Raw genomic sequence first — 10,730 nt, forward strand, 5'->3', positions numbered from 1 at the left:
CTACAGAGGTCTCCAGGTCGAAGCCAGGAGTAGTGGGAATGTGATGTTTGTAGGCGTAGTCACGTTTGTGTGCGTACTCGCCAGCGCATAATTGTGATGAATGTCGATGTAGATTGACGTAAAAGTCACATCAAATCCGCCTTGGTTGTTCACACTGCGGCCACATTGGAAAAAATCATTTTGATTTGGGTCAAATTCAGATTTGGGTCTGATTCAGGACCACATATGGAAGTGGTCTAAATCTGATTTGAAAAAATCAGATCTGGGCAAGATTTAAGTGTTCACACTACTGCTGAAGAAGTCTGACCTGGTCACTTGACCCCAAAAAAAATCAGATTTGGGCCACTTTTACCTGCAGTGTGAACAGGGTCAAAGAGATCATTTAGAGATGTTTATTTTCGTTCGATGACTCATGAGTTAACGGCAAATCATTTCGCAGAGGCGTATGCAAATAGCCCTCTCTCATCATTACTAGAAACTGCTGGACCTTTGATGGACACGGATAAATTGACTGTTGCTTTTAATTCTGTCTGTTTGGATTTTATAAACGATATCGCTCCAATTAAGAAAAAAAAGCCTAAATCTTTGCCTGAGCCTTGGATTAATGTTAATACAAGGGCTCTTAGACAGGTTTGCAGACAAGCTGAACGTAGATGGAAGAGTGATAAATTACAGATTTCTTTTGAAATATTACAGGTATCCCTTAAGAAATATCAGTTTGCTGTTAAAGCTGCTAGAACAAAATATGTTTCAGAGTTAATAAATAGATCTCCTCACTGCCCCAAAACTTTTAGTACAATAAATTCAGTACTTAATCCATCTACTTCTACTGATTCCTCTCTTTACACTTGTGAGGACTTTTTGACTTTTTTCCAAAGGAAGATTGAATTAATCAGAGAAGATATCACACCTTCATATTGTGTTCTAGCAGCTTCCACCCCAATCTCCTGTATATTTGATCATTTTGACACAATCTCTCTTCCAGCTCTGGAGGATATTATTAGACACATGAAACTATCATATACTCTCCTAGATCCTATACCTCCTCGCTTTCTAAAAGATCGTTTTGATATTTTGGGCCCTAGCATTCTATCTATTGTAAATAGCTCTCTGAGAAATGGAATGGTGCCTCCCTGTCTTAAGCAAGCAGTGGTCTCTCCTTTACTCAAAAAATCTGGCTGTAACCCTACAGAGCTGAATAATTATCGACCAATTTCCAAATTACCATGTCTCATAAAAGTATTGGAAAAAGTTGTTTTTTCTCAAATTACTCCTTTTCTAATTGAAGATGACATTTTAGATAACTTCCACAGTACAGAGACTGCATTAGTTAAAGTAGTAAATGATCTACTAATGTCAGTCGACGATGGGTTGGGTGTTGTTTTAATTATGCTCGATCTCAGTGTCGCCTTCGACACGGTAGATCATTCAATTCTTTTGAAACGCCTGGAGGATGAAGTAGGTAACAAGGGGACTGCTTTAAAATGGTTTGTCATATTTGCATGAAAGAACATTCTTTGTGAATTTTGCAAATAACTCTTCTTCGTTGGCATCTTTAAAATATGGTCTTCCTCAGGGTTCTATTTTGGGGCCCATTTTATTTTCTTTGTATATGAGCCCTCTTGGCTCAATTTGCCATCGTCATGACATTTCCTATCACTTGTATGCTGACGACACTCAGTTATATTTGCCATTTAAAGTTTGAAATTTGAACTCGCTACAGCCTTTAGTACTCTGCCTGGATGAAGTCTGGTTATCGTACAATTTTCTTCAATTAAATGAGAAAAAAATCTGAGATAATTATCTTTGGTCCATTGAAACTTAAGGAAGCTGTGTCTAGTGCTATTGCCCCACTGGATATACCTATAAAAAATACTGTTAGGAATCTTGGTGTAATTATCGACTCTTCCCTCAGCTTTGACAACCAGATTAAGTCAATAGTAAAGAGTAGTTTTTATCAACTTAGACTGATCTCCAGGCTGAAACCCATCCTTAATACTAAAGACCTACAGGTCATAGTGCATGCTTTTATCACTTCAAGACTGGACTATTGCAACTCTCTGTATGTTGAGATAAGCAAACACAATCCATCTCCTCTGCAATTATTGCAGAATGCAGCAGCTAGGATTTTTAACAGGCACAAAAATTTGAGAACACAACTCCAGTATTATCTACTCTTCACTGGCTTCCAGTCCAGTATAGAATTGATTTAAAAATTTTATTGATGGTTTTTAAAGCATTTCACAACATCGCTCCAAGTTATATCACCGACCTCTTAAAGGACCATACAGTACTCCAGTCAGGTCTCTGAGATCAGGAGATAAACTTCTACTGGCAGTTGCCCATTCCTCAAAAAAAATCTAGGAGCGATAGAGTTTTCATGGTCATTGCCCCTAAACTGTGGAACATCCCCCCTTTGCACATTCGGCAGGCCTCAACTTTAGAAGGTTTTAAGTCTCAGTTAAAAACTTATCTTTTTCATTTAGCGTTCGTTGAGAATAGACCTTGTTTAGAGTTTATTGATGCGTTTATATTTTATTTCATTTTATTTTTTATCTGTTTTGCTTTTATGTATATTATTTTTACGTTTTAATTTTCTTTGTATTTATTGGTCTGATATATATTGCTTTATGTCTTTGTAATGTTGTGCAGCACTTTGGGCAATTGAAATTGCAGTAAAATGTGTTATATAAATGAATAAAGTTCAAGTTGAAGTTAATTTAGGAGGCAGAGTGGCAGAGAGTTGAAGCAGTAAGCATGCAGTTGTATCGTGAGGCTTTTTATATCCAAGAAACATCCCTGGGGATCCTGCTGGATGCAACAAAGAAGTCTTGTGGGCCGGCCTCCTGCTCGAAGAGACACCAACCATATTAATTAACACAGGGCTATCAAGTATCATGCATTGAGCGTGACAATCACTCATTTGGGTCTTTTGTCACGCTCTCCCACCTCTTGTATTTCTTATGCAGAAAAACTAGTTATCATATATTTAATATGCAGCACATTTAAAATATGTCACTCTTACCTGTCTTCAAAACTTGAGAGCCCTGTTATCATCATATAAATATGAAGAGCATTTTTCCTTGTCTATTAATCACTGGATTGCTTTAGTAGAAGACAGTCACAACTAGAAAGGGAAATATTTTTCTTTTCTTTTAATCTTTCCTATATAAGCCTTATATCTCTAAAGGGGTCTCAAAAACTAATCATTTTATAAATCAAAATATACAGTATGATTAACTTGTATGTTCAGTGTGTATACTTCTTTATTTTCCTAGGAAACCATATGGGCATTAATAAAGCAAACAATCACCTTTTATCTGCAGCAAACCTTTCCGATAAACAAAATTAGTCTATCTTTTTAAAATCTATCTTTTAACAGTTCCTTGACTTGAGAAGGATGTTGTTTTGAAAGATACACGTTATATTGCCAAATGTTTTGGAACACCCCTCCAAATTTACATTTACAGCATTTGGCAAAAGTACAAAAGTGCTTTTAAGTCTCTGTGAAATCTGGTTCACTAGGTTAAAGACTAAAGATACCATGAGTCTAAAACACTGTTCTATTAATTATTATTATTATTATTATTATTATTATTATTATTATGATGATGATGTAATAAACACAACAAACAGTGGAGAAAGTGCTAGTTAAAGTATTTCATGAAGAAGTAAGTCTTCGACTGTCATTTGAAGATAGCCATTGACTTGGCTGGACCCAAAGTGAAGTTTATTCCATCACTTCAGTGCCAGAACAGTAAAGTGTCTTGTTGTACAGTATACTTACCTCTTACCCTGAGAGATGGTGGGACCAGTCGAGCAGTGCTGGTAGCTCTGAGGGTGCGAGGTGCAGTGCGAGGAGTGATGAGGGCTTTGAGGTAAGAGGAAGATCAGATCATTATGCAGGGATATTGCAAGATCATGACCTGGGGTTGAATCACCTGGGATGATCGGCAGTTCAGTTTTGCTAGGATTGAACTTCAACTGTTGAGCCGTCATCCACAATGATATGTCTGCCAGACATGCTGAGTTCCAAACAGAAGCTCTAAGGGCGGGAAAGAGAAGATATGTTGAGTATCATCAGCATAGCAGTGGTAAGAGAACCCATGTGAGGAAATAACTTTGCCAAGAGATTGAGGAGAAAAGGAGAGGACCAAGTACTGAGCCCTGTGGGACACCTGTCTCTGTCGAATGTGCTGCTTTAAAGCCAGATTGGTTGGGATCTTGGAGGTTGTTATGTGAGAGATAGACAGACAGTTGATCGTAGACAATGTGTTAAAGAATCTTTTTTAAAAATTAGAAAAGTGATCTGTAGTTACTGATATCTGATGGATCCAGAACAGGTTTATTCAGGATGGGAATAACCCTTGCTCTCTTGAAGGTACTTGGTACATGATCAAATGTTAGGGATCCATTAACGATCGTGGTGATGAAGGGCAGAAGGTCTTGTGAGATGGTATGGAGCATAATGGAAGGGAGTGGATCCAATGGGCAGGTGGTAGGATTGCAAGACCGGATGAGTTGTAAAATATCTTCTGCTGCTACAGTTGAGAAATGCGACAGTGAAGGAGTGGGGGAATCCTGACTGTGAGATGTAGTCGGGGCAGTAGTAAAGGTCCTGCAAATTTTCTCAATCTTCTCATGGTAAAAAGTCTTCTGCAGTCAGGGAGGATGAAGCAGGTGAAGTCGGGGGGTTCAGTAGAGAAATCCAAATCATTGAATTCAGGTGTTCTAATCTCTTCCATGGCCACAGGTTTATAAAATCAAGCACATAGCTCAGTGAATTCAAGCATGGTTTGCCACCTTTACAATAAGTCCATTGGTGAGTACATTAAGTACATTTCCTACTAAATATTCTATGTTCAACTGTTAGTAGTATTATTACAAATTGGAAGCAATTGAGAACAACAGCAACTCAGCCACAAAGTGGTAGGCCACATAAAATCACAGAACAGGGTCAGTTCATTCTGAAGTCACCAACTTTCTGCATAGTCAATAGCTATAGACCTCCAAACTCTGGAAGCTTCATGGACTAGGGTCCCATGGCAGGGCAGCTGCAATTAAGCCTTACATTTATGGTATTTGGCAGACGCCTTTAACCAGAGCGATGTACAAGTCTCTATTGATGAATACATTAACACTGGTTCACTTGGTTACAGACTTAGGATACAATCGACTGTTACGCCCCGTCTAGGGGTGAAGGCGAAACATGAAAGGGAATGAGAAACCAGGGGTAACTGAAAGAACAATAGTTTAATGAGAACCCAGTGTACAGGTGGGGGTGTGTCTTCAGGAGCCGACAAGGCCAAAATAACAAACAAAACAGCTAATTATTTCACCCTTTAAACTTCCCCACTAAACAAAATACAAATCACTTCCCTAACTCCCTGAACAAAAACACAGTCAGAAAAAGGTACAAACAAAATGGCATCGGTCTCCCTACCACCCCAAGAATACTATGTACAACTATATACAGATAAGCAGACAAGTCCAAACAAGGGCAATCCAGAATCAAAGTCAAAAGAACAGGCAGGAGTCAGTAATAACAGGAAATGCTAAGCATACAAATATAACGACCAATTCACAAAACTAGTTAACAGCAAACAAATAACCACAGCAAATGAGCCAAAAAGCTAAACAGGAAGTGGTGGTGGAGGCTTTTATAGGCCACAGGGAGTCAGCTGACCAGCAGGGCATGGCACCAGGTGAACCTCAGGAACCAATCAGGGTTTATCCTGCACAGAAACAAAACTCTGTTCAGGTTTTTATATATATATATATATATATATATATATATATATATATATATATATATATATATATATATATATATATATTCATATATATAAAATACACACAAACAACAAAGAGGGAAAAAAGTGCTTCAGGAAGTGTTGTAGTGTTTCAGGAAGAGGTCTTCAACTGCCGTTTGAAGAGGCCATCCATTCATTCCACCACCTCGTTGCCAGAGAAGAAAACAATCTTACAAATTATGAAGTGAATAATCACTCTTCTCTCTCTGGCAATACAATGGATGAGTCTAGTTTCGGCAGTTGCCAGGAGAATGATACTTACCTTACTGTTTTTCAGGGGTTGGGCTTGACCCTTTAGTTCCAGTGAAAGATAAGATAAGATAAGATAAGATAAGCCTTTATTCATCCCACAGTGGGGAAATTTCTGTTACAACAGCAAAGAAAAAATGTGCAAATATAATATAAAAACATAGTACAAATATCAATATATACAGTACAATGTATAAATGCAAACAATAGGTAGATACATTTTCTAACAAATTGCACTAGGTAATTTTGCAGTTTAAAAATTGTTATTGCACAGTTGCTGTTGCACAAAAATGTAAGTTATTGTTATTGCACAGTTGCACAAAAAAAAGTAATAACAGTGTGCATTATGGTGACTGGTTTAAAGGGAGCAGCTCTGATTATACAGTCTAATAGCAGCAGGAAGAAAAGATCTTCAGTATAGCTCCTTTAGACACTTAGGATGTAACTCTAATCTGTCACTGAAGAAGATGCTCAAAGAGGAAACTCTTTTGTACAGGGTGTGAGAAACATTCTTCATCAATGATGGTAGCTTAGCTACCATCCTCCTTTCTCCTACCTCCTGTACAGTGTCCAGGGGAATCCCCAGGTCTGAGCTGGCCTTCCTTATCAGCTTGTCCAGTCTCTTCCTGTCTACAGTAGAAATGCAGCAGACCACTGCATAGAAGATGGCTGAGGCCACCACAGGGTCAAAAAGGGTCTTCAGTAGTGTTCCCTGCACTCCAAAAGACCTTAGTCTCCTCAACAGAAAGAGTCTGCCCTGCCCTTTCTTATAATTTGCAACTGTATTGTCTGTCCAGTCTAGTTTGCTGTTCAGATGAACACCCAGGTACTTATGAGTCCACTCTCTCAATATCCTTTCCCTGAATGTTCCCTTAATGCTTCAGCATACAAAGACATTTTGAACAATTTCATGCTCCCAACTTTCTGGGAACAGCTGTTCCAACATGGCTGTACACCAGTGCACAAAGCAAGGTCCTTCTAGAAGAATGGTTAATAATTACCATAAACACGCTTCTAAACCTTGTGGAAGGCCTTCTTAGAATAGTTAAAGCTGTTATAACTGCAAAGGGTGGGCCCCATGTAATATTAAACCCTACAGATTAAGAATGGGATGTCATTAAAGTTTAATGTGAAATATGTGTAGTTCCACTTTGCAAGTTGTCAGAAAGTACCACAGTGCCTGATTGAGCCCGTTTCCCCTGGCTGTTATAATAACCTCCATTCTTATGTGAAGGCTTGCCACTAGATTTTGGAGGGTTTCTCTGAGAATTTATGCTCTTTATGCCTCAAGAGCATTAATGAGATCAAGCTCTAATGTTGCGTGATGAGGCCCAGCCTGCACATGGCACTTCATGCGAGAGGTTTTCACTGAGGTAAATAGAGCTCACTTTGTGCAAAGGTGCATGGTCATACGGGAACAGGTTTTGGCACTGTAGTTCCAATGAAAAGAAACTGTAATGCTACAGCTTACAAACAATCTAAACAATTGTATGCATTCCATATGGATGGCATTCACAAACATTTGCCCCATATAATGCATTACAAACTCCTATTATGAGACATGTAGTGCAGTAGCAGGGGTTGTAGAGCTGTACAATGAGTATTTGAATAAATTCTGCAAAAAGTTATAAATTGTGAAAGGGGGGGGGGGGGCAAAAACAAAAGAACACATACTTGTATTCCAATGGCATACACCACACCCACTTGTAGTTTAAATCAAAATACAGACAGAGCTCACAGTATGTGGAGCATAAGCAGATACATATAGAGGCACAGCATTACACCCCTACCTTCAAGGCTTCAAGCTGACAAATTTATCTCCTATATGAGTTAAGGTTAATTTCAGCAAACATTCAGTGAATAGCGATGTTATAAACCACAAGAGCTTTTAAATGTACAACTTTCATAAATTAAAACTGAAAACAATCCAGTTGTGCAAAAAAATCAGTTTAAAAATGTACACTTTATTAAGGGTGTTTAATACAAAAATACAGAAACTCGAAAGTCAATTCATATGTTGACTGGCAGTCTCCCTCTTTAAAATGGTCTGCTCCATATCTAGAACACACTTGAAGTTGATGTGAATTCAAAAGGAGACACAAGATGGAAGATTAAGATGCAATCTCATGACATTTGAACCAATAATGATCAGTAACACAGCTTTTAACATGGAACGTCAATATTTTTAACCAGTTAAAAATATGATGGAAACCATTTATATCAATTTAATTATTGTGTTTACTGATTGTATTTGGTACAATGGATGAATCATTACTTAACTTAAAAGATTTTCCCTCATAATTGAGATCTTTCTGAAGCCACATTGTAGACTATTTTCTTCAACTGATTACCAAAAACAGTTATTGTATTTTTTTAGCTGTCTATATGGTTACAACTTTGTGAGCGACAAGCTGTTGACGAATGGGAACCTCTGCCAAAATGCGTGTTAGTCCCAACGTGCCCCGCTGGTTATTTTGATTTAGGGTCCCCTTTCTCACTGGCTTTCTTCTGTTTCTGCTGCATTATCTCTGCATCCCTGAAAGGAAAACCGTTTGTGTTAGAATTCATTAATTAATATCCATTGTAGACGTTCATTACCATCACTGGGAAAAGCTGTGAAAGACGTTACCTCTGCTTGCGAGCAGCAGCAGAAAGACCATCATCCTTCCTGCCTTTGCCCTGCTCATTTTGTTTCTTGGCGTGCTTTTGTCGGGCAAGTTCACGCTGGTTTCCTCCTGCAAGAGACAAGGTCACATCCACCACCACCACCAGTTCATTAGGATTTTGATTTTACATCGATCTGAAACACACATCCTGCTCATCTTAATTTAGTGCTGAAAAATACAGCTTGATCTGACCAGCTAGACAAACCAGTAAACCATCTTTAAACAGCTGGTAATGTGCTGGTAGATTTTAAGAAATGTAATTTTAGGAAAATAACACAATTGTAGTGCAGCTACACAAATAACCCTCACATATTTAAATGGTCTATTTAGTCAAGCAATAATGAAGCTGGAAAGTAACTTACCAGCTAGTAAAGATGTTCTACCAGTTTGACCAGCTCGGATTGTGTTTTGGAAGCTGATAGCCGGTCAGATCAAACTGGATTTTTCAGCAGGGATACCGTTATGTAAACATAAATAGATAAATTTGTTTACATCCATTAATAACGTTAATAACCTTTATGTATCAGGCTCATTCTCTTCACCAAATACGCTTTTCCATATCTGCAGATGTATTAATTATATAAATATCATATGCCAACGTGGCAACACGAATTCCTAACACAAAAGCATGCGTGTACTATTAAAACAAATTAACATCTGGCCTAGATTACTAAGAAATGTACAAATATTTCGATATCCGTGTGACAAGCAGCCATCTATTATACTCGTCATGAAAACAAATAAATAATTGTTACGCTTTACTACTAGCTAAGACTAGTGACGTTACAAGGAGACGATAAGACAACATGATCGTGGCAAAAGTAACTCCGTCGAAACGATTTTTGTGTAGGTGAATCGTTATTCTGGACGCTTAATGAACAATTAACACATTTATTTTGTCTATTTTAAAAGTATTTACTCGCCCAACGGCGGTCACGTCATCTTGCTAGCTAGCTTCATCTAAGCTAGCATTAGCTAGCGTAAATTCATAACATTTCGGTATTTATATTAAAGTAAGTACTTAAAATATGGAAATTTTGATAAGCAATAATACATAAATAAATACATAAAACAAATACCTACTGGTCATGACTTTAGGTGCTTTTTAAGTCCGGACAAAGCGAAGCCTAACCCTTCTTTTTTTCCTTTAGCAACGAAGCGCTAATTGCTTTCCTGGTTGAACGAGCTGAGTGCGCCTGTGTGTCCCACCTCCATGTTCTGTGTGTTAGCCAATCAGCTTACAAGGACTGCGCACGCACTCCAACCACTACATGAAATAACATGGCTCTTCTTTCTGTTTATAACATAAACAAACACCGGAAGTGCAGAAAGATGTATTCATTTGTTTGTATAATTTGTTTGATTAGATGTAATATAGGTTACTTAACTACAGTCAGATCTAATATGTTATTATTATTATTATTATTATTATTATTATTATTATTATTATTATTAGTAGTAGTAGTAGTAGTAGTATTGTTGTTGTTATTATCAGTTTTTTATTATTATTATTATTATTATTATTATTAGTAGTAGTAGTAGTAGTAGTAGTAGTAGTATTGTTGTTGTTATTATCATTGTTTATTATTATTATTATTATTAGTAGTAGTAGTAGTAGTAGTATTGTTGTTGTTATTATCATTGTTTTTATTATTATTATTATTAGTAGTAGTAGTAGTAGTAGTATTGTTGTTGTTATTATCATTGTTTTTATTATTATTATTATTATTATTATTATTAGTAGTAGTAGTAGTAGTAGTAGTAGTAGTAGTAGTAGTAGTATGGATGACAGAGAAAAAGAAAAACAAAACAAATTAACAAAATAACAGCATGTTCAAGCTTACAGTGGTGGAAATGAATATTGCTGCTCGACTATGGTGCTTTTTTTATTTTTGTTTTTTTGTGAATCGGTGAATCAGTGAATCAGTGAGCCGAAGCTTATGGAATAATCACGTGACTCACGAATCGTCTCACGTATTTAGCACTTGGCTCCTACAGTCAT

The 10,730-nt window shown here is 37.2% G+C and overlaps 1 protein-coding gene across 1 annotated transcript; it reads right to left on the reverse strand.

Moving 5' to 3' along the window:
• Nucleotides 1-8,006: 8,006 nt before the first annotated feature.
• On the reverse strand, nt 8,007-9,970 carry serf2b (small EDRK-rich factor 2b). Its single transcript, XM_060885763.1, has 3 exons — nt 9,812-9,970; nt 8,692-8,797; nt 8,007-8,598 (listed from the first exon to the last, which is right to left on the reverse strand). Exons 1-3 carry the CDS (start codon nt 9,816-9,818, stop codon nt 8,532-8,534), a joined length of 180 nt encoding a protein of 59 aa, XP_060741746.1. The 5' UTR covers nt 9,819-9,970; the 3' UTR covers nt 8,007-8,531.
• Between the last annotated feature and the right edge of the window lie 760 nt (nt 9,971-10,730).

This window comes from Tachysurus vachellii, chromosome 1 (assembly GCF_030014155.1).
Source record: "Tachysurus vachellii isolate PV-2020 chromosome 1, HZAU_Pvac_v1, whole genome shotgun sequence".
Taxonomy (NCBI): domain Eukaryota; kingdom Metazoa; phylum Chordata; class Actinopteri; order Siluriformes; family Bagridae; genus Tachysurus; species Tachysurus vachellii.

Coding starts and splice junctions, on each gene's coding strand:
- serf2b (XM_060885763.1), bottom strand. Junction 8,599..8,691: donor GCTGCTGCTCGCAAGCAGAG/GTAACGTCTTTC, acceptor TTTTCCTTTCAG/GGATGCAGAGATAATGCAGC.